Genomic DNA, 24,499 nt, shown 5'->3' on the forward strand with positions numbered 1-24,499 from the left:
GGGAATCCCGCGGGGGTCCCATGGGAATCCCCCAACCCACGGGACTCCCAGGGGGACCCCCCTCTTGCCCACGGGGCTCCCACGGGGATGGAAGGCTTTGGAAGCAGGGTTCATCCATATAATATAATGGACATGTCAGCCTTAGTAAAAGAGGGGGTTTATAAGTTAATTACCTGAACAGAAAACAAAAAAAGGGTTCCACCAAAGAGATTCCACAAGGAAAACAGCAGCGCAAACACAAAAGAAACTGTGGAATTGATGATCCTGTCAGAAGTAATTACTGCTTTTTATGGGGACGGGCGGGGATGGAGGTAATTCCTTGCGGGGATGGGTGGACACGGAGAAGATCCTGGCGGGGATGGGTGGGGATGGAGAGGATCCTGGCGGTGATGGGTGGGGACGGAGAGGATCCTGACAGGGACGGGTGGGGACGGAGAGGATCCTGGCGGGGACGGGTGGGGACGGAGAGGATCCTAGCGGGGAAGGGTGGGGACGGAGAGGATCCTGGCGGGGACGGGTGGGGACAGAGAGGATCCTAGCGGGGACGGGTGGGGACGGAGAGGATCCTAGCGGGGAAGGGTGGGGACGGAGAGGATCCTGGCGGGGACGGGTGGGGACAGAGAGGATCCTAGCGGGGAAGGGTGGGGACAGAGAGGATCCTAGCGGGGAAGGGTGGGGACGGAGAGGATCCTGGCGGGGACGGGTGGGGACGAAGAGGATCCTGGCGGGCATGAGTGGGGACGGAGAGGATCCTAGCGGGGAAGGGTGGGGCGGAGAGGATCCTGGCGGGGACGGGTGGGGACAGAGAGGATCCTAGCGGGGAAGGGTGGGGACAGAGAGGATCCTAGCGGGGAAGGGTGGGGACGGAGAGGATCCTGGCGGGGACGGGTGGGGACGAAGAGGATCCTGGCGGGCATGAGTGGGGACGGAGAGGATCCTAGCAGGGCGGGGCGGGGATGGGTGGGATTTCTGTCCCCGTGCAACTCTCTAGGACAGGGGGTGTCCAATGTCGGTCCTCGAGGGCCACAATCCAGTCGGGTTTTCAGGATTTCCCCAATGAATATGCATTGAAAGCAGTGCATGCAAATAAATCTCATGCATATTCTTTGGGGAAATCCTGAAAACCCGACTGGACTGCGGCCCTCGAGGACCGACATTGGACACCCCTGCTCTAGGAGAAACTAAACAGTTTTTTCACTGGGTCAGGTCTCTTGGTTTGTGTGAGAAAGGCCTGCAGCGTGATTAAGCTCTCCTTCCCGGCCCAGCTACTATCTGTTAGGGGCACCCCCTGTCACAGTGGATTTAATAATAACTAGAAAGAAACCATTGCGGGGCACAGCCATACCACTTAATATTCACAGACTGAATAGTTGAAGGCAGGCCCAGGTTTGTTTGAACTAGAACTTCTATCCCTTTCATTATTATGGGAGCTGTGCCGAAAATCTGGTTATCTTAAAGCTCAAAATTTAGAATTAGGGAAAAATTTAGAAAATAATTTGTCCTGTCAGTACAGATACTGATAGAAAAAAACAAAAACCCAGGACTTAATTACCTTTAAATAATATTCATCATGCAAATTTGAAATGAACTGAATAAACAATATTTACAGTGAAAGAAATGTTCAGAACCACTTAAATTTTTTGCAGAAATTAGGTCTAAATCTAATAGACATAGACACTGTCATCTAGACATAGAGACACTAGATCATTTGTTATTCTATTGTCCTTTGATACTTAACTTTTGGAGGTCAATATGAGGACAGATTAATACCATACTGAAGTCATCGATTCCATTGACATATGATGTAGTCATATGTGGGATGATATTGCATCTTAAACCCCCATTGGACAGATATAAATGTCGGCTTTTCCTTATTATGACCGGGATAGCCATGCAAATGGTTACTTGCAATTGGAAAAATTGGGATCGCCTTAGTTTTACTTTTTGGTGGGCAAATTTATGCTTATGTTATAAGTATGAGAAGATGAACGCTGACATGCTGGGGCATAATAAGTTATTTAAATTAGTTTGGGGTCCATTGATGACTTTTGTGGCTTCGTTACAGTTGTCTTTTATCTTTATTTTCTGTTGTTTTAACACACATCCAGGAGAGGGGGGTATCTCATTTGTTTTGTTTTATTCCCTGATTGAAAATGTTGGATGGGAAAGGGGGTTTTATTCTTTCTGTATTGTTACTGAAGGATTATAAGTGCTTATTATGATTTATTAATATATGTATGTATATTGTTTTGCACTTTTTGATAGCTTTGAAAACTTAGGGCTCCTTTTACGAAAGTGCGCTAGCGTTTTTAGTGCGCTCACCGGATTAGCGCATGCGGCATTTTAGCGTGCGCTATTCTGCGCATTAAGGCCCTAATGCGCCTTTGTAAAAGGAGCCCTTAATAAAGATTTAAAAAAAAAAAGAAGCTTGAGAATAAATAGCATTTCTTATGTTCCTAACTACCGTACCACCAAATACCACTATGTGCTCCAAAAACAAGTAGCTACTCAGTCTTCTTGCAGTCTAATAATTTGTAATATTATCACATAGATTCACAATGTACTCCATAAAACTTCGCATAACATAGACACAGTGTCACGCCCCCTCCCCCCCACACTCACTGTGTCTATGACAGTGTTTTTTCAACCTTTTTTGGGCAAAGGCACACTTGTTTCATGAAAAAAATCACGAGGCACACCACCATTAGAAAATGTTAAAAAATTTAACTCTGTGCCTATATATAAAGTAATTCTCTTGAATAGGAATCAAATAAACACAAAGAAAGTATTTTATAATGCTGCCACCGCCAACAACACCGTTGGCGGCGGTGGCACTCAAGTGGCTAAAGAGCCGCAATTTGCCGGCCTAGGGACAACACTGGAGGGTGGCCAGCTGTGCACCCCCTTGGGACGTAAACCCGGGATGGGGCAGACCGCCCCCCCCCAACCTGGTATGCCACTATCTGTACCTCACTCCCTCCCTATGACCAAAAATTCTCCTTTCTTCTATTCCCCGTGTACACAACCATCTCTTTCCCTCCCTTCCTCTCTCCAAAGTCCATGCCTTCTGTGTCCAAACACTCATTCCCTCCCCCACCTCAGCATCTCTTTCCCTCCCTTCCTCTCTCCCAAGTCCATTTCTTCTGTGTCCAAAAAACGCATTCCCTCCCCCACCTCAGCATCTCTTTCCCTCCCTTCCTCTCTCCCAAGTCGATTTCTTCTGTGTCCAAAAACGCATTCCCTCCCCCACCTCAGCATCTCTTTCCCTCCCTTCCTCTCTCCCAAGTTCATGCCTTGTGTCCAAAACGCACTCCCTCCCCCCTTTTGTGTTCCGTGTTTGCCTCCCAGACCATCTTTGCAACTTTCTCAGCAAAACGAAGCTCAAGCCGCGAGGCTTGTCTTCTGCTTCCTGCCTGCCCTGCCGCACACAAATAGCCGAACTGAAGTATTCTCCGACGTCAGCGCTGACGTCGGAGGGCAGGCTTTGCTTAAGCCCTCCCTCCGACGTCAGCGCTGACATCGGGGAACGCTTGCGATCGGCTATATGTTAGCTGCAGGGCAGGCAGGAACAGAAGACGAGCCTCGCGGCTCGAGATGTATTGAACTCCGCGGGTCCCCCGTCCAGCTCTCTCCTGTCCATGTGGGGCGGACCGCCCCTCTCCCTAGACTGGTGGTACTGCCCTGATGGCGGCCCTGACCGTACGGCACACCAGGCAACATCTCGCGGCACACTAGTGTGCCGCGGAACAGCGGTTGAAAAACACTGGTCTATGATATGTGATGTTATATGGAGTACATTGTGAATCAGCAATTATAAATGATTTTTTTTATAAGACCATTGCTATTACAATAGAGGCCTCTTCTACAGTTCTAAACATGTTTGTTTTCCAATGAACACAGAAATAGAGAATGACATGTGGACAATTTTGTCCCCATTCCTGGAGGAACTCAATTTTCTGTCCCGTCCCCACGAGTTTTGTCGCTGTCCCTGTCCCATTCCTGTAAGCTCTGCCTTAACCACACAGGCCTCAAACACTTATGATTTTAAAATGTTTGAGGCTTGTGCAGGTGAGGACGGAGCTTAGGCATTGGTGGAATGAGGCATTATGACATCACCATCTGAACTCTAGAATGGTGCTACTTATGATTTTAAAGTGTTTGAGGCTTGTGTAGATGAGGACGGAGCTTAGGCATTGGTGGAATGAGGCATTATGACATCACCATCTGAGCTCTAGAATGGTGCTACTTATGATTTTAAAGTGTTTGAGGCTCGTGCAGATGAGTTCGGAGCTTAGGCATTGGTGGAATGAGGCATTATGACATCACCATCTGAGCTCTAGAATGGTGCTACTTATGATTTTAAAGTGTTTGAGGCTTGTGCAGATGAGGACGGAGTTTGTAGGAATGGGGCAGGGACGGGACGGGAAAATTTGTCCCCGTGCCATTCTCTACACAGAAACTCAATCTGACTGAATTGCTTCTTTTAATGCAGTACAGCTTTTTGAAATGAGTAAGAAGCTCTTGCTTATTCCGCCCCCTTTTTTAAATTGCAGGATTATTCCATTTCGCCGACCGATTAAATTCAAGGAAGTACTGCAAAAGGTGACAGATGCATTTGGAGAAATGATGGACTTGCACTATGCAAATAACGAGGTAAAATGCATATGTGTTTTGTGCCTGCTGGGTAAGAAGGGATGGCACAGTGTCAGGGTATCATAACATAGACCAGCTCAAGGCAATCAGCCAGGTAGCATACTAGTTACAAGCCAATTTTACCACTTTTTAAAGATGAGCAAACAAACCAGACCCAAACATAAATGCAATCTCACTAGGGTGACCAGGTTACCCATTCCAGAAGGAAGACTTTTTGGCCAGTCCTGGATTTCTGCCAGCCTCATCCTGGTGCATTATGGGACCTGCAGCACTGATTTCAATGGATAGAATCATAGACTACAAATGCTTTGGGATGTAATCTTAAAACCAGGACTGGCCAAAAAGTCTCCTTTCTGGAATGGGTAAGCTAGTCACCCTAAATCTCACCTTGTCATCCAGCTTCAGCTCTGCCTCTGGGGTAATGATTTCCACACACTGAAAGGGTGAACTTCTTGCTTTATGGATTCACTTCTCCAGGACACATGGGGATCGGTATTGAATTCCTTTTTGGTGGGGGAGCTTATGTTTAACTTATAAATATGAGAAAATGAATGCTGACATGCTGGGGCATAATAAGATATTCAAATTAGTTTGGGGTCCATTGACGTCTTTGGTAGATTTGCTATAGTTGTCCTTTATCTTTATCTTTATTTTCTGTTGTTTTTCACCCACACATCTTTTATTTTGGTATTATTCCTGATGGTAATGATGGACGGGGGAGGGAATTTTTATCTTTTTTATAGATACTGATTGATTATAAATGCTTGATTGATTATCATTATTTGTATATAAATTGTATTGCACTTTTTGTTAGCATTAAAAACTAAATAAAGTAAAAAAAAAAAAAAAAAAGAATTTGTGGTAGGTACCCTCACTAACCATTTAAGTGGATTTTGTTGTTTTTAAATAACAGGTCACACATGGGCAACTTAGGCTGTTAAAACCTGTACATTTATTTAATCCATTCATTTCTATGCCATTTTCCCCAAGATTTTACGATACAAGTTTTTATCCTAATGCAACACATACCAAGGTCATGAGCAGGGGAGCTAAGTGAAGAGATGTCCTTATTGCTTTCCTAAAGTTGAGTCCTTTAAGGGATCTAATCTGCAGGGGCAGTTGATTCCAGTGGGTCGGTATGAAGTGGGAGTAGGAGCGTCGTTTGACGGTTTGCAGTTGAAGGGCACGACCAGAGGGCGTTGCGGGGCGTATTTCATCCTGGGAGCGGAAGAACCTGTTCGGCACGTACGGAGGAATCTTGGTCATCATGTAGCCCGGCACCATATCATGCAACGATTTGAACGCTAGCATCGGGCCCTTGAAGACACAATGGGCCTCTTCTATTAAACTGCGCTAGCAGTTTTTAGCGCAAAGAGCCACACTGAATGGCCCGCGCTGCTCCCGACGCTCATAGGACCTGTAGGAGCGTCGGGAGCAGCGCGGGCCATTCAGCGCGGCTCTTTGCGCTAAAAACTGCTAGCGCAGTTTAATAGAAGAGGCCCAATGTTTGGCTACAGGCAGCCAGTGAGCCGTACTGGCTGTTTAACCTGTAATCCATTCTCTTTGGGGAGTACGGGATAGAAAAAAAATTTAATTAATTAATTAAAATACTCAAATGACCAAAGTTATCCATTTTAAAAGAGGTCATGGCTAGACAATGACACGGGGATCATGTACCGCGGTAAAGCGTGGTCACCGCAGTAAAGCCGCAGGAATGGAGACATTTGCAACTGGTTTACCGCAGAAAATGGTGACAAGACCTTTTACCACCCCGTGGGAGCAGTGAAAACTCTTGCTCCTGTGGTAAAAAAAATTGTACCCATGTCAGACTCGGCATCTCTTCCCCAACTCCTCTTGGGCCTATTTTACCTTCAGGAACCAGCCATGCCACGATGAAGACAGAAGGAACCCAAAGCCTGAGACCAATGTGATTTGAAGAATAAAATTACCAGACAAAGAAAGGTAGAAAAAAATAAATTTATTTTATATTTTGTGATTAGAATATTTCAGATTTGAAATATGTATCCTGCTAGAGCTGGTATTAGACATAACTGGGAACCACAAAGCCCAGGCTGTGCTTCTTTAGCTTCCAGCTAGCTTAGGGCTCTCTCTCTGATCAGGGGGCAGTTGCCCTAGTTGCTTTCCCTTAACACTATTCCTGCCATGTGTGACTGAAGTATTCTGTTAGCTTGATTTTTTTATGTAGCATTCTGTAGTAATTTGGTTTGTTCAGTTTTCATAATAGTGGAGAGGATATTTGTGAAAGGGAGGGGAGACAGGGGTTTTGTTGATCCTTACTTTATATTATTTGTGTTTATAAAATGACAATTGTACAGAATATTGTCTCTTTTTATACTTTAATAAAATCAGTTCAGTATAAAATCATAACTATTCGAGGCTTGTGTGGATGGGATCTGACAGTTTGCGGGGCGGGGATGGGAACTGAGCTCACGGAGACGGGGTGGGAATGGTGATTAATTTTTTCCCCCGAGTCATTCTCTAGTCATGGCTAGGGCTATTCCAAAGCTGGACAAAAATTTCTCTGTTTGTGACAATGTGCTGCCGCTAAACAAGTAACTTACCCAGTTAAGTGGCAACACATAAATAGTAAGAATAAAGCTAAACAATTATCCACTTAAAACTTTAGCTGTGGGTTATCTGTGGAAGAACTTATTCTGATAGTACTACTAAAAATGTGCCTTCCTTGCTTTCACCTTGGAATTGTTGTGCTATATTTCAGGCAGACCTTTGGGTTTAAATAATGCTCTTGTGTCTCTGTTGATTTCTGGTTATAATTGCTTCTTGATTACTGCTATTAGGATAGTATTTTATGCTAATTTTGTTTATTTTTCTTACTATGGGCCTGATTCCCTACATAGGACCCAAAAAAATCTGCGCCAGCTAGAATAACAGTACAATTCTACAAGATGCATGCACCTTTTATAGAATCACGCTAAAACCAGGCCTAAGTGCCTGCGCCTAAGTTGTGTGCAGATCAGGCGTATTCTATAACAATGATCTTAGCTTTTAGACCACCCACAATCTGCCCTGGCCACGCCTCCTTTTCAGATTCACGCACTGCAACTGGTGCCTACTTTTTCTAGACTCGTACTTTGTTTACATAACTTTTAATTAGTGCAAATTAGCATCAATTATAAAGTGTTAATTGCTAATTATCAACATTGTGAACACCGATTTGCATGCACAACTTAAGGTGCCATATACAGAATTTGGGGGTACGTACTGTATATGCTCACTAATTTTGTACTTTATAATATTCTCTACCATTTTGTCCAGCATTGGCATCAGGCTCTCCGATCTATAATTTTCCAGGTCACCTTGGTAGGCCTTTTTAAAAAATCGATGTTACCCTACAGTTTTTGGTGCCATGCTTAATTTTAAAGATAAATTAGGTTCTTTGTTTAATTCTATCATTTTTTAGTAGCCTGGGATGTATACCATCTGGTGCAGGTGATTTGCAGATGTTCACTTTGTACAATTGCCCCATTACTTCTTCCAGATTTACTGAGATTTGTTTAAATTCCTCCACCTTAAAATGGTATTAATTGTGATAACTCCCATGTCGTCTTCATTGAAGACCAAAGCACACGTCATCCTTCCCATTCAGCTGGGAGTGATGAACCAATGAGGGTTAGTTTGCAAGAGCTTCCATTCAGCCAACAGCAATGAAGCTTCTGTTCTGGCAGCAGTTGCAAAAGAAAAAAGGGAGGAGAAAGTCCTTGCTTTTGCAGCAGCCACAGAAATCCAGATGATCAGTAGTATGATGAGAGTGCAAAGATTGGCTGGCTTGGAGGGAGCAGGGGTTGGGGGAGTGCTGGCTGACATACAGGAGTATAGGTTAGAGGTTGGTGGGACTGATTGGCTTGTAGGGGTAGAGGGAGAGACGGAGGGTGGCTGACTGATTTTCTGGGTGGTGAGGGCTAGGGACTAGGGGTAGTTGATTTTAAAGGAAGGAGACTAGGTGACTGCAGAATTCATGGAGGGGGCAGTGTAAGCATGGGACGGGGTGATGATTGAGTGGGAGGAGGGAGAAGGCAAGCAAAACTAGGTTAAAGGGTAGGGGGTGAGATTGAGAGACTACAGAGTGTGTTGGGGGAGGGCAGCTGGCCTGGGTGGCTCACGTCAGAGGGGAGGCTTTGGGTCGAGCAACCGCTTGTAACTTAAGAGAAGGGCTGCCGTGCCGGGGCCCGTCTGAAAAAGAAAATGTTCACTTTGAAACTGAAAGGCGACCGCGAAGGTGAGAGGAAGGGAGAGAGATGGGGGAAGAGGTTAAGTGGTGCTTGATGTTTATCTTGTACCATCAGGAGCATGTGGGAAAGCAGCAGCAGTGGTGGGGAGGTGAGGGGGCAGGATAATTCAATGGACTTGGGGTGGAGGGAGAGAGAGAAGGGGGCCGGATACTCCATGGAATGGGAAGGGGGAAAGAGAGAGAAGGAGGCTGGGTACTTGATGGATTGGGGACGAAGGGAGAGAGTGAAGTACATAAGAACATAAGAAACGCCTTCACCGGATCAGATCCTAGGTCCATCTAGTCCGGCGACCCGCACACACGGAAGCCAATGCTAGGTGCTCCCTGATGGAGACCTTGATTACCCGTATCCCTCAATGTGATTTGCAAGAAGGTATGCATCCAACTTGCGCTTGAATCCCAAAATGGTAGCCTCCGTCACAACCTCCTCCGGGAGAGCATTCCAAGCGTGCACCACTCGCTGTGCGAAACAGAACTTCCTGACATTTGTCCTGAACCTGCCGCCCCTCAGTTTGAGTCCATGACCTCTTGTTCGTGTCACATTTGACAATGTGAATAAGGGTGCTCCATGCTCTATTTTGTCGAATCCTTTTAGTATTTTGAAAGTCTCTATCATATCCCTTTTTTCGAGGGAGAACAGTCTCAGTTTTCCGAGGCGTTCTTTGTAGCTCAAATTATCCATTCCATCCCAGTATAAAAACTTAGGGACAGAGAAAGTACTTGTATATAATATGTAAGCTGCTTTGGTTGTACCACAAAAAAGCGGTGTATCAAATGCATGACCAGGTGCCAATCTATGTAGGGTACTCCTAATGCTTCCTTGTAGATTTGGTGCTTTTAGGGTTCATCTGCCACTCTCTTGCTTTATTCTTACAAGATCACCGAGGGAGAGATCCAAACTTGCCCTGTCTAGCTTTCATCATTCATTTTTTTTCCCTCCAAATCACTGATGCAGTTCCATGGCTTTCGCTCTTGTAACTTTGATATTTATTTTGCGGAGGGGGAAAACTGTGTTTTGTTAACGGCTTTGTTATATTTCTCTGATATTATCTCGGAGGAAAAGGTTAAAAATATAACATCCAGGCGCTTGTTTTGTTTTCCAAGCATCCTCAGCTGGCTGCCGAAGCAGGGATTCTTGCAGATTTCAGTGAAAGGAGCTGCTTGTGGGACATTGTTTCCTCTCTTTGCCCACCGGGTGACATTGCCGTATGTTTGTTTAATGTGTTCCAGCTCCTGATCCCACTCAAGTGCCAGGAAGACTTGGACCGGGCAGTGGAACACTTGGACATGAGCCCTTCTGTGAAGAGCCTACGGATATTTGTGAGAGCTCAGAAAAGGCTGATGGTGAGTTGTCTTTATTTTGTGTGTGTTAAACCCAATGTGTTATGGGAGCCCAATTCTCCTGAGCTAGGGGGTGTGGGGGGGGAGGTCATTCCCTTACTTAAGACTTTAAAGATCAATAATCAGGAAAAGTTTCTGTGATGTGATTTTTGTCTTTCAAATCTATTTTTCTGGCCCCATGCGTTTGGAGGGCAATTCGATAACCGAAGTGTCACAATTTGGACTTCACGTAGTATGGACTGTGAGCCTATTCTAAAAAGATAAGGCTTCAGATTGAATACAGATTCGCAGGACAGGGTGGATCCAGTCTTGGATTTACCCCATTGCATGCTGGGACTTGTAATTCTAATTTCTCCATTGTATTGCCTAAGAAAAGCAAACTACAAGTCCCAGCATGCACTGAAGTAAACCCTGTCCTGTGAATCTGGATTTATTTTGGCAGCCTTATATAAAGGGCACTTAGGCACCTAATTGACATTATTATAGCACACTAGTTTAAGTCAGCACCAATGAATATACTTTCAGGCTCTAGCATTTATGCCAAGTCTATATAACATTTATGTGTGTAACATATAGTAATATACAGTATAAGTATGTAAATGCCAGTCTCACCCATGTCCCTCCTCTGTGAACACTCCCTAAGAATTACATGATAAACCATTTTAGCACACAAACTAGTAATTGGTCACACTACTGCCATTTATGTACACAGATATTAGTAAATTTAAGTTGCAACCACTGTTTAAGTGACCTGTTACAGAATGAGGGGGGTAGTATTTTTAAGAGCTGCCCTTCATTCTGCCCATTTCTTATTTTATTTACTTTTTTTTTTTTTTAATTATTTTTGGTTGGAATGGCAACACCTGTCTCCATTCAGATTGTGTCACATTTTAAGTATCAAGTTACCTAGGTTGTATAAGGACAATAGAATTTTTTTAGATACTTGGCAGAAATTAAAATTTATCAATAATTTAACACCTATTCCGATTCGTAAATCCACCTGTCAGTCCCTTTGGCTAAACTGCAAGATTCAAATTGGCAGATTTAAGATCCTCTGGAAGCATTGGATGCAGGTGGGCATATGTACACTGGATGATGTAGTATCAGAGGGAAAGCTGCTTGACTTTTCACGACTGCAACAAACATTTGGTATCGCTAAATCTCAAAATTATAAGTGGTTGCAGTTGAAGCAAGCCATTCAGAAAGGGTTCCCTGATTGGCGAAATCTTAAAAATCGGTATAGTTTGCTGGTCCTATGCTTCCTAGGGCATCAGGCCGCCCAGTGGTACAAATTAATATCTGAATTTTTGAATAAGAAACCAAACACTGGTCTTCGTGACATTTGGAGCATTGAGATAAAGAAGCAGATTTCTGCGTCTCAATGGCCACAAATTTGGACTTGGAGGATGAGATGTACGGCATCTGCATCTATGAGACAAACATGGTTTTTCTTGTAACATAGATCTTTTTGGATCCCTGTTCATTTACAGAAATTGGATAGTTCTAAGTCTAATAGATGCTGGCACTGTCATCTCGATGTAGGGACATTGGATCATCTACTGTACTATTGTCCCTTGATACTTAAATTTTGGAGATCCATTTGGGGTCAAGTGAATAAAATATTGGAAAATCCAGTGGCATTGATGTACGATACCGTGCTATTTGGCACGTTAATGAAGGCTAAAAGCCCAATATCTTCCCATAATAATAAACTTCTCTTTATTATGATGGGAGTTGCCATACAACTTACTTTGAAGAAATGAAAAAACTGGGACCGGTAAAATTATAATTTTTGGTGGGAATCTTTATGCCACATTTTTAAAATGGAACTTATGATTGCCATACAGCAGGGACATTCTAGGAAATTTAAGGATGTTTGGGAGCCATTGACAAAATTCTGTAAGGAGTAATTGTTGATTTTACCCTTTGAACATACGCGTCCAGGGTGGGTGGGAGAGGGGTGGAGAAATACTTTTAATTTAATTATGGTTAAGTGCAATTGTTGGATATATAGAAGGGGGGGAGGGTACATGTATTTCATTTTGGAAAATCTGGACCCCCTAGCCCCGCCCCCAGGCCCGCTTAGTTCCGCCCCCAAGCCCCGCCCCCCACTGTCTGCTCTTGTCGGACAGGGAGGATGTCCATGCGTGCTTGGACGCTACGTGATGACGTCATGTGCGGACCTCCCTTCCCGACGCAGCTTTTCAAAACCTGGACAAAGTGCCGGTTTTTGAAAAGCCTTCCGGACCCCCGGACATGTCCTCAAAAGGAGGACATATGCAGGGAAATCCGGACGTCTTGTAACCCTAAACAGGGTGAGTCTTTTTTTGCGTGACTCTTAAGGGGTCTGCACTAGAGAGAAACCGTCTTTGCTTAAATTCCAAGGCCATGTGTAGAAGTATCGGCACCATAGAAGCAACAGATCTCAAACGGAGAGGCACTGAAGCACCCTTCTGCACCAAGAGGCTGTGCTGTGTCGAAATTTCCCAATGCCCAGCTTTGCAGAAAGGGGGCGAACAGCTGCTGCCTGTGGCAGAATGTGACTGGGTTCATAGACAAAATCGCGCGAGACAACGGCACGCCGACAACTGAGCGCAGACAACTGAGCGCAAGGTTGACGGCGCGCCAAAGAAAAGCACTATTTTAAAGGGTTCCGACGGGGGGTGTTGGTGGGGAACCCCCCTATTTTACTTAACAGACATTGCGCTGGCATTGTGGGGGTTTGGGGGGTTGTAACCCCCCTCATTATACTTGAAACTGAACTTTTTGCCTGTTTTTTAGGGAAAAAGTTCAGTTTTAATGTATAATGTGGGGGGGTTACAACCCCCCAAATCCCCCACAACGCCAGCGCAATGTCTGTTAAGTAAAGTGGGGGGGGGGTTCCCCCCCACACACCCCCATCGGAGCCCTTTAAAATAGTGCTTTTCTTCGGCGCGCCGTCAACCTTGCGCTCAGTTGTCGGCGCGCCATTGTCTCACGCGATTTAGTCCCGTCACCATGTGACTGGCCTGTTTCTGTCTTGCAGCACCTGCAACCAAATAACAGCAAACAACACGAAATGAGAATATCCAAATCTATGGGCGACATCATGGGGTCTTTGTACAAAGATTCAGAAAGGACAAGAAAATACTCAACAGGTATGTGATTAACCCGCCACTGTTCAGCAGCTGGTTTAATATTACGATTACAGGCTACCGCTTCTCTTCACGTACAGCTTCCTTAAATATTTCTGGCATATGCCCCATTCCACTGGAGCCAAGCGAGCAATACAACCTATTCCTGTCAGGGCACATGGGATCCTGAGTGCCAGCCATGTGGTCCTTCACTGTAGATCAGTGGTCTCAAACTCAACCCCTTTGCAGGGCCATGTTTTGGATTTGTAGGTACTTGGAGGGCCTCAGAAAAAAATAGTTAATGTCTTATTAAAGAAATGACAATTTTGCATGAGGTAAAAACTATAGTTTATAAATCTTTCCTTTTGGCTAAGTCTTAATAATAATATTGTAATTTATAGCTAAAGAGACATATGATCAAGAAACTGTTTTATTTTACTTTTGTGATTATGATAAACATACCGAAGGCCTCAAAATAGTACCTGGCGGGCTCCATGTGGTCCCTGGGCTGCGAATTTTAGACCATTGCTATAAAGTATACCTGAAAAATGCTTGCTGTGTGAGCCTAAGGTTTGCCTTTGAGCAGGGCCAGCTCTAAGAGCGATCCATAGCACCCAAGCTTTATAATGTCTGTCTCACCATCCCACCCCTTCACAGCGGCAATGGTATGTGGGGTCTCTCTTGAGTTTATAAGGTGAAATTTAGCCTGGACACTTAACACTAGTTAAATTTGGCTAAAAATAAATCTTTCCAAAAAGAGTATCATTTCCACATCTGATTGGGGATGTTGGACTCTTAGGCCCTCTTCTAGCAAACTGCGGTAGCAGTTTTTAGCTCGGGGAGCCGCGCTCCTCCCGACGCTCATTGAGTTCCTATGAGCGTCGGGAGCTGCACGGGCCATTCATCGCAGCTCCCCGCGCTAAAAACTGCTATCGCAGTTTGATAGAAGAGGGCCTTAGTTGCTTGGGTTATCACCATTCTGAATGCCCGTCTTTATCGTGAGAGGATTTGCACAGAAAAATTGGTACCGTCTCTGACGCAATGTGGCATTCTGTGGCCAGGCTGAAGCTGTTGGACACAGTCTTTGCTGCCGCCGCCACAACTTTTTCCCTTGCTCTGGTTCCCATGCAAAGTTGCCATTTTCTCTGTGCTGAGTTAGAGGACCAGTCACTATAACCAACATGCAGTTTTCCTTGCTCATTGAATTTGTTCATTTATTCCACATGGCATGCCTATCTTGTAACACATCTTTGAGGACAGCGCAAGAAACAATTCTATGTTTTACTATTGCTTATTTATATGTAAGCCCTCAACAGAACTTGAAACCGAAGCTGCCACAAGTTTGCCTTTTCACATCCTTTCCTTTGTTCCCCTTCTACTACCCTGTTTCCCTGAAAATAAGACCTATTCTGAAATTAAGCCCTAGTTAAGATTGACCCCCGAAGCCCCCCCAATGTCCCCAACAATCCCCGACTCCATCCCTAACACTAATGCTGCCTGATTCACCCAAAAAATCAGACTCGTCAATTCAGCGACTCCCCACTCCAGTGAGACCTGACATACCTCTGCTCCAAGGCTTCTTAAAGCAGCAGCGGCAGCAGCGCTCTGAACGGGCTGCTTTGTGGCCTTCCCCGCTGGGGCCTTCCCTCTTCCGCATCACGGTGGGAGGGTCAGTGGGGTTCTGCACAGGCAGATGGGAGGGGGGTAGAAAGATGCTGCACAAGGGGATGGGTGAGAGGGGAGGAAAGATGCTGCAGAATGGAAAGGAGGGGGGGCAGAAAGGAAAGAGGAATAACTGGGGTGGAGGAGAGGAAGGGGCAGATGATTGTTGTACATGAAAAAAAAATAAGACATCCCCCGAAAATAAGTCCTAATGCGTTTTTTTGCCTCAAAATTAATATAAGACACTGTCTTATTTTCAGGGAATCACTTTATATGAGAATCCTGATGATTTATCCGATGCATGCACTCTTTCTGCTTTAGGCTCCTTGCACACAGGTCGCAGTTCTCCACCACCAGGAAGCGTTCCAGAAGAGCAGCAGCAGATTGCCCGGCAGGGGTCCTACACGAGTATAAACAGTGAAGGGGAGTTCATTCCAGAGACCATGCACCAGAGTGTGAGTAGTGATCACTGCGGCATGTTACGAGTCAGAAAAAGGCCCAATAATCTCCCAGCAGTAGTCGGTGTTTCTTTAAATAGTGACTTCTGCAAGATTAAATTAGACTCAAATATTTAGGGCTGATCCCTATCCGGGCATTGATACTGAACATCCAGGTGTTTGATGGTGCCTGAGTCATTGGCTCTCCTCTCCATACAGATAAGCTAGACAAGCTACAGCTTAAGGCCTCATATTATGAGAGGCCTTTTGTTTCACTAAAAATGTAATGCATTTGTAAATAATGAAAATTGCAATATAAAATAATCATAATTATTGTTTTAATAATTGACACAATTGTTTTATATTTTTTAAAATTTATTATTTATGAAACCTAAAATTTATTTTCTTCTTAATAGAGGGGGGCTTCTTAAATTGCAGCTTGGAGGCCACAATAAGTTTCAAGTTTATTAGTGCATTTGATTGATCGCCTATTAAAATTATTAAGCGATGTACATAATCCAATAAAATTAATAAAAGGAGGCTGACATTTAACAATATTGTTACATATTATACAAACATGAGTCGGGAGGAAGAAGAATAAAGTTACAATCTAAATTATTGGTAGAAAAACAAAGGTAAAAACAAAAGGTAGGGGTTATATAAACCATAACACTATTAAGAACATCTCCAGAAAATATAAAAATTTCAAGTATTAAAAGCTTCATTAAATAAATAAGTCTCCAGAAGATATAGAAGTTTCAAGTATTAAACGCATCGTTAAATAAGTAAGTCTTCAAGAATTTTTTAAATGTTGTGATGTCTTTTTCTGTTCTAATGTATTGTGGTAAGGCATTCCACCATTGAGGCCCCATCACTGTGAACATATCTGATCTTCGTGTTCCAATAATTTTTAGAGAAGGTACTGAAAGTAGATTTTGTCCTGATGAGCGTAGTGGACGTTGGGTGTTATGTGGGGTTAAGTATCTAAATATAAATGAAGGTTCGTTTGATGCTAATGTTTTAAAAATGAGTAGTATTATTTTGAAAGAAATCCTATGACTGATTGGTAGCCAGTGGGCGTCTATTAGTAAAGGTGTGACGTGGTCATACTTTCTTGCGTTGTATATTAGTTTGATGGCCGCATTTTGTATTAGTTGTAATCTCTTTTTTTCTTTTTGGGAAATATTGAGAAGAAGAGCGTTACAGTAATCGAGTTTTGATATTACTAAAGAATGTATAAGAATCTTGATTGAAGTTAGGCTAAGAAATTTTGCAATTGAACGAATCAGTCGTAATTTATAGAAACGGTTTTTTACTATGAGAGAGATATGTTCATGATAAATCAATTTGTCGTCAATTATTACTCCGAGGATTTTAACTGAGGAAACTAGGTTGAGAGGGGTATTATTAAGAATAAAAGGATTTGATAGAGTTAAGCCATTCTTCCAAGCAAATAACATTGATTTAGTTTTATTTATGTTTAGCTCTAATTTGTTTGTGTTAAGCCAGTTTTGTACTATTTCCAATTTGTGATTAATGGATGTAATTTCTGAGTTATTTTCTGGGTCCAAGGGATGAATGAGTTGAATATCATCTGCATAAGAAAATGGAATAAAACCTATGGACTGGCAGATACCTAATAGGGGAGAGAGAAAGATGTTAAAAAGTAAAGGGGATAATATGGATCCTTGAGGGATTCCGAAAGAGGAGGAATAAGTCGTGGATTCGTCATTATTGAACCTTACCAAAGAATTACGGTTTGCAAGATATGAAGTGAACCAGGAAAGAACATTCTCCTTTATACCAATTTCTTCTAACCTATTTAAGAGCAGATTGTGATCTATTGTATCAAAGGCAGCAGAAATGTCTAAGGAAAAAAGAATGACGGATTTATGGTGGTCTAAGAAGTATTGAATGTTAGATGTTAGACCTATTAAAGAATACTCAGTACTATGAAATTTTCGAAATCCTGTTTGGTTAGGATGAAGAGCGTTTGTGGTTTCTGCAAAATCGGACAGTTGATTGAAAACCCATTTTTCTGTCAATTTAGCTAAAAATGGTATATTGGCTATTGGACGATAATTAGATAGTTCATTGATACTAATTTTATGGTTTTTAAGAATGGGGGTAATAATTGCAGTCTTCCATTGGGATGGGACTGTGGCAGTAAGTAGGCTAGTCTGAATAAGAGAATGAATGAAAGGTCCGAAATGTGAAAAATGTTTTTTTAGATAAAAAGGTGGAATGCTATCAGAGCGAGAACTTTTTAGGTTAACTTGTTTAAAGAGAGACTCTATGTCTTGAATTGAAGGGATTTTGAAGTTTGAACATCATGCTGTTGGTATGGATTTGACTTGATCAGAACCTAAGGAGTTGTTTGTTGTATTGGAAAAAAAAGAATTACGAATGTTATTGATCTTTTGAATAAAAGTATCTGCTAATTCTTGGGCTTTTAATGTAGATTTTTGAGTAGTGTTGTTTATATTATTTTTTGAATCTATTGATTTTAAAATATTATACAATGTGGAAGGGTTTTTAGCTTTATCTATTTTATTGGAGTAATATGGTTTTTTTGCATGATTAATTTTGGTTTTATATAATGTGACGTTGTCCTTATAAGTTTGGAGATTAGTTATTGTTTTGTTTTTTCGCCATTTTCGTTCCAAAGAACGCAATTGTTGTTTTATTAAGCGGAATTCAGCCGTGTACCAGGGGTTTGAAATTTTACGGACAGAGACGGTTTTAGTTGTTAATGGAGTTTTATTATCTAGAAGAGACAGGAGAGATGTATTCCAAGCAGATAATTGATTTTCAATAGAGTCTGTGAAAGACGTTAGGATTGTTGGATCTAGAAAAGAGGTTATGTCTGTATCGTCCAATTTATTGTAGTCTCGGACAGTAATAGTTTTAGTTTTTGGTAAGAATTGTGGCATACTATGCTTGTGTAAATCAAGTGAAAAAGATATAAAATAGTGATCTGACCAGGGGACAGGTAATACTGACAAATCAGTGAAAGTAAGATGATGAGATAGTGGGACAAAAATCATGTCTAATGTATGGTTTGCTATATGAGTTGGTTCAGTTATTTTTGGATGTATGTTGAGAGGTTTTAGAATATTTAATAGATCTGTGGTGTGTGGACTAGAAGAGTCGTCAAAATGTATATTAAAGTCTCCTAAGATAATTGGAGTTGTTGTCCTGGAACAAAAATCGAATATAATTTCTTGAAGGAGCGAAAGTTTATTTTGTCCAATAGGGGGGGGAACATAGAGTAATAGAAAGTTAAGTTGATTAATTAAGGTGCTTTTAAGGTGAAGGTATTCAATAGTAGAAGCCTTTGGAGAAAAATTTTATAAGTGTAAAAAATTATGTTTATAAATGACTGCTAGTCCTCCACCTTTGCGGTTATGACGATGGTTATATAAATAATCGTAATTGGGGGGACAACAATATGATAAATAGGCTTCGTCGCCTTCAGTGAGCCAGGTTTCTGTAATAGATAGAACATGTAAATTATTGAAGACGATGTCATCCTTTATGAGGTGATATTTATTTATTTATTTTTTTTGTTTTATTTTATTTATTTATAAAATTTACACATTTATTATCAAGCATATCATCTTGTACAGAAAGTGAGATCAAGAAAACATAATAATATTATTTACTCTCAAACCTGAAAGTAATTCAAAATAATAAAGAAAATACTTCATAACTTAATCACACACTAGTCCTCAAATTAGGATCCAAGATTAACGATAAGAGTAGAAATTAAATTAAAGAAAAACATTTTTAACAAGAAAAATCGCTTAAACTACTACTGAGAAGTGAGCAAATTATTATCACAATGGTACAGATGGTTCTACAGACTCAAGACGTTTCGCAGAAAGGAAAGCAGTCAAGTGAGCTGGATCTACAAATACATATTTCAAGGAACGGTATCTTATGACACATTTACAAGGATACCTAAGAAAAAATAAACCCCCTATTTGAGTCACTCCTGGTTTTAACATTAAGAATTCCCTTCTTCTCTTCTGAGTCTCTCTCGAGACATCAGGAAATATCTGGATATGGAAACCCAAAAAGTCCTTGGCCCTATTTTTAAAGAAAAGTTTAAGAATCCAATCCTTGTCTGGGGCCAAAGCCACAGTCAATAAGAGAGTGGCTGGAGTAGCCAATTCTCTATCTGATTGCTCTAACAAAGTGGAAACATCCAAGGGTTCTTTCTGTGGTATTCCTTCATCTTCTTTCTTTTGAGGATCCTGATTTCTTATAGGTAAATAGTAAACCTTTGTAAGAGGTGGTAAGGAGTTTGATATTTATTTTTAATAAATCTGGCGTTAATGAGTCTAATTCTCAGGCGATTGGTGAAATTGTTTCCAATATTATTGCAAGGGAGGGTAGAAATTGGGATTTTTATTAAGGAAGAATGATGTGGAGTGATTTCTTTATAGTTTATGGGACGATGACCCCAAAAAGCTGGGATACTGTTCACAGGTGTTTTGCTTATCATATTGAGCTGTGATAAATGGGTCAAGTTAGAGAGTTGAGTTCCTATGAAACTCGAACTAAACAGTAATAAAATTATGAACCAAATTTTGTTGTATATAGTAGCCTTATTATAAGGAGAGAACAGTCTATTATTTGTGGCGCCCTCTGTTTGCGCACGAAGGAGCGCACAAAGGATTAGGACCTGTTCCTTATGTGTGCTCCTTCGGCGCATGCCAATACACCTAAATCCAACTCCGCCCTTCCTCCCACCTCCCATTTCAAGCTAGGATGCCCTCTGTTGGTATGGCTTTATGCAACTCGAGCCTTGAGGCTTCTCAAACTACCTTGGGGGGCTGAGCTATACCATCTATCTGACAGTCTTGACTGTGCTTCATTATGACCCAATCACAATACAGTGGTACCTCGGTTTACGAGTGTACTGGTTTGCGAGTGTTTTGCAAGACGAGCAAAACACTCAGCAAACTTTTGTCTCGTAAACCGAACACTGCCCCGATAGACGAGCACTCAGCAATGGTGGCCCAGGGGTAAGAACTTGCCTGCGGGTGCTGCACAGCAATTCCAAAGTGTTGCCTTCCTTCCTCGGGGTCCCCATGCGACTGCCCTCCTGCTTCTGCCATATCTCTGCCATCTGTCAGCGCTCTCCCGGCTCCCATCTAAACTGGCCATCCTCAATGAGCATGCGCACGACTTCTCTCTCCTCTCCTAAGGCAGCCACTCCCCCGACAACACGCTCACCACGTACAAGGACGTCCTGCGTGCTTGTACGTGGTGAGCGTGTTGTCGGGGGAGCGGCTGCCTTAGGAGAGGAGAGAGAAGTCGTGCGCATGCTCATTGAGGATGGCCAGTTCTAATTAACTGTTCTAATTAACTTGTCCAAATTGGACAGTATATTAAATCCAATAAATAAATGCCCATGAAAACACATACTAAATTCAGGTGTTAAGCTAATACCTATTTATAGCCTCCAAAATGCTTATGTTGCATTTTTGGGCAATAGAACTGAAGACTCTTTATCTCATTGTGTTCTGGTTTTCTGTTTTGTTCACAGTTGCTGGATTCTTTCATCAGTCCTGATGATTCACTTTCTAGTAGCTGCCAGTCCTTGGACAGACCTGTGGACAGGTACAATTGAATTGCTCTGCCTTGTATACAAATACAATGCCCACTGTTGAATATTTTAGGCTCAATAATGCAGCTAATGGGGGAACATGACTCTAATCAAAATCTACATTTGCCACCTTTGTAGCCCAAAAGCAAGGGAAATGAATAATTGCAATGACTGGTGGCAAAGTTGTAATACTCCACAAACAAAAAGAAATACACCACTATATAAACTACAATAAAAAAGTTATCATATATATGTTTATCGCTGTACACGTCTCCCTCTGTATTTGCTGTGATAGGAGATTAACAGAACCGCAAATACAGAAAAACAGCAAATAACTTTTTCATATGTTATTCGCTGTTTTCTATTAAAAACCATCATGAATATGGTGAAACCACGACTAACATGATCATTGGAACAAGCTTCCAGTGCAGGTGATTGAGGCAGACACCGTGCCAGACTTTAAGAATAAATGGGATACCCATGTGGGATCCCTACGAGGGTCAAGATAAGGAAATTGGGTCATTAGGGCATAGACAGGGGGTGGGTAAGCAGAGTGGGCAGACTTGATGGGCTGTAGCCCTTTTCTGCCGTCATCTTCTATGTTTCTAACATGGTGGGAGACCTGGCCTGTTCCTGAAGGGGAGGCAAAACAGGGTGAAGAAAGTGTTGGGAATCGGCAATTTAATACGGATGTGTGTGCTCCAATGTGAAGAAAATATTCTTGTCCTACGCATCTGAGTTTTAAAGGGGTGCTAGACAGCTTTGAACGAAAATGTAAATACTGCCACCAAGAAAGAGTTTGTGTGAGGAATTTATTGTGGAAAAGGGAAGGCCAGAACAAAATCACCAGTAATAATTCCATTAGCTTCCTAGAGTTGGTCTTTTGATGTCTTTTTTTAAAATTACAGTAAAACCTTGGTTTGCGAGCATAATTCATTCCAGAAGCATGCTTGTAATCCAAAGCACTCGTATATCAAAGCGAATTTCCCCCTAAGAAATAATGGAAACTCAGACGATTCGTTCCACAACCCCAAAACTTTAATACAAAATACTATACATACTTGTATTGCAAGACATTGCTTTTATATCAAGTTAACATTCAATAAAATGTTTTACTTGTCTTGCAAAACGCTTCTAAGGTTTTACTGTATATTTTTATTACAGTATACTTATTAAGAGAACATTAATACAGGCAGGCAGAGGTAGTATTCCCAGCAAAACCAAAATGGTAATAACTTTAGAAAACTATGCAATATGTAAACTTATAAAGAGGGGGAGAACCAGCAAAACCAGGTAAATCAGAGGATTCCACAATCACACATCCATTTTTATCTAATTCCCCTTTAACTAATCCCAATAACAATTGATGATCTTCTGTCTTAGTCCTAGTGCTATAATTAAAAAAAAACAAACAAACAACATAATCATAGTCCTTAAAATTTAACAAAACATTTCCTAGGGCAGTGGTCTTCGCTAATTTTTAAGCAAGGGCCATTTTGGGTCCAAAAGGGGTGAAGGAGAGCCGACAAATATGAGGGCTGTTAAATAATTTATCTACCTGAGTATAAAAGGAAGTAGCAAGCTTGTTGAAAAAAATCTGTGCATGTTGTGACATGTCTCAAGGTTACTCATGCACAGTTGAGTCTAATATTCCAAGTGACAGGATATCAGGAGAGTTCTCGTGCGAATCAAGTAAGAAACTACTAAATTTGGAGCACCATTCAGTGATAAAATTTCTCACAAAAGAAGGGGAAAAGCCAAAGGAGGTCCATGAACGCATGACTGCAGTTTATGGTGAGTCTGCCCCATCATCCTACAAAGTAAAATTTTGGAGCATGCCATTCAAGTGGGGTAGAGAGTCCATTGAAGATGACCCTCATATTGGATGGCCTATGGAAGCAACTTCCACAGAAATGTGTGCAGGATTTAATTTTGTCAGACAGATAAATTAAGGCTTCCCAAATAGCTGAAGAAATGGGCATCTCGACAGGTACAGTTTGGAAAATAATTCATGAAAAGTTGGGCAGGTCCAAGGTCAGCGCAAAATGGGTTCCAAGAATGCTGATGCCTTGTCAGAAGGCCACGAGGCTCCAGTGCTGTCAGGAGAACCTGGAGATGCTCTGTGAAGAGCAAGTGAATTTTTTTCATTGTTTGGTGACTGGAGATGAGACTTGGGTCTATCACAGAGATCCTGGGTCCAAAATGGAGTCAATGCAGTGGAAGCACAAGTCATCCCCCACCCCCCAAAAAGTTCAAGACAAAAAAATTTGCTGTCAAAGTCATGGCAGCTGTCTTCTGGAATTGTGAAGGACTTTTGCTTCTGGAATTCATGCCACACAAGACAACCATAACCGAGAATAATTATGCCAATACAATGATTGCATTGCGGGAGTCAATCAAGAAAAAAGGCGAGGAAATCTCACAGCAGGGGTGCTGCTTCTTTATGACAATGCACCAGCACACGTGTCACAACAATCATAGGCTGCCATCTGAGAATGTGGGTTTCAGCAGCTGAACCATCCACCCTGCAGTCCTGACCTGATTATTTCCTATTCCGAGTTTTGAAGAAATCTCTCCATGGACAGCTGTTTTCAAGTGATGAAGACATCAAGGAAGCTGTGACTTCCTGGTTTGTAGGTCAAACAGAAGAATTATTTTCAAAGGGGTTAAAGTCATTGCAGGAAAAGTGGATGAAATGTATGGAGCTATCAGAGAACTGTATTGAAAAATAAAACAAAATATTTTTGGAAAATTATTTTCTTTCCTACTGAGGCAGATAAATTATTGAATGCCACTCGTACGTCTCTACTTTGGGACATGACACCATTAATGCTTCTCAATATTCATTTCTACAAGAACATCTGGCCTTGGTCACACATGCGGAACACAGATAGATGCTATGCAAATACAGGACCACAAACTCAAAGTCCTACTATACACAAACGAAGCCCTAAGATGCCAGACTCTGCATGCAGTCCAACACCAGAGAAATAGAAACAAATGCATTTTTTCTTGAACAGTGCAAAATGTACACAACAGATGTAAATTCTCAAAACTGACATATTTCAATCAATAAATTGAAAATAAAATTATTTTTCCTACCTTTGTTGTCTGGTGATTTTATTTTTCTAATCATCTTTTCCCAGTCTCTGGTTGAACTTCCTTCTGTCTATGTTTTTAATTGTGTTTCCAGGTCCTTTTTATCCATTTGCTGATTTTCTCTCCTTCACTGTCGGCCCTTGATCCATCATTGGCATTAACTTTTATGTTCAAACAATTTTTATTGATGAATGCACAAAATGAGCAACATTAACAAAGATATCGAAAAATACGGTCATGCACATCCTCGTTTTTTGGCATTAACTTTTAATATTCAGCTTTCTTCAATTTTTCTGTTTCTTTCTCA

At 41.9% G+C, this 24,499-nt stretch overlaps 1 protein-coding gene across 1 annotated transcript in view; it reads left to right on the plus strand.

Annotated features, from left to right (window-relative positions):
• Window positions 1-24,499, plus strand: part of LOC117354355 (mitogen-activated protein kinase kinase kinase 3-like) — a 276,906-nt gene that overhangs the window by 211,832 nt on the left and 40,575 nt on the right. Inside the window, exons 5-9 of the mRNA XM_033931730.1 lie at window positions 4,554-4,653; window positions 10,154-10,267; window positions 13,290-13,401; window positions 15,361-15,494; window positions 21,034-21,107. Coding sequence (XP_033787621.1) covers window positions 4,554-4,653; window positions 10,154-10,267; window positions 13,290-13,401; window positions 15,361-15,494; window positions 21,034-21,107 — 534 coding nt within the window. The remainder of the gene's footprint in view (window positions 1-4,553; window positions 4,654-10,153; window positions 10,268-13,289; window positions 13,402-15,360; window positions 15,495-21,033; window positions 21,108-24,499) is intronic.

The sequence above is a fragment of the Geotrypetes seraphini genome, chromosome 2 (assembly GCF_902459505.1).
Source record: "Geotrypetes seraphini chromosome 2, aGeoSer1.1, whole genome shotgun sequence".
NCBI lineage: Eukaryota > Metazoa > Chordata > Amphibia > Gymnophiona > Dermophiidae > Geotrypetes > Geotrypetes seraphini.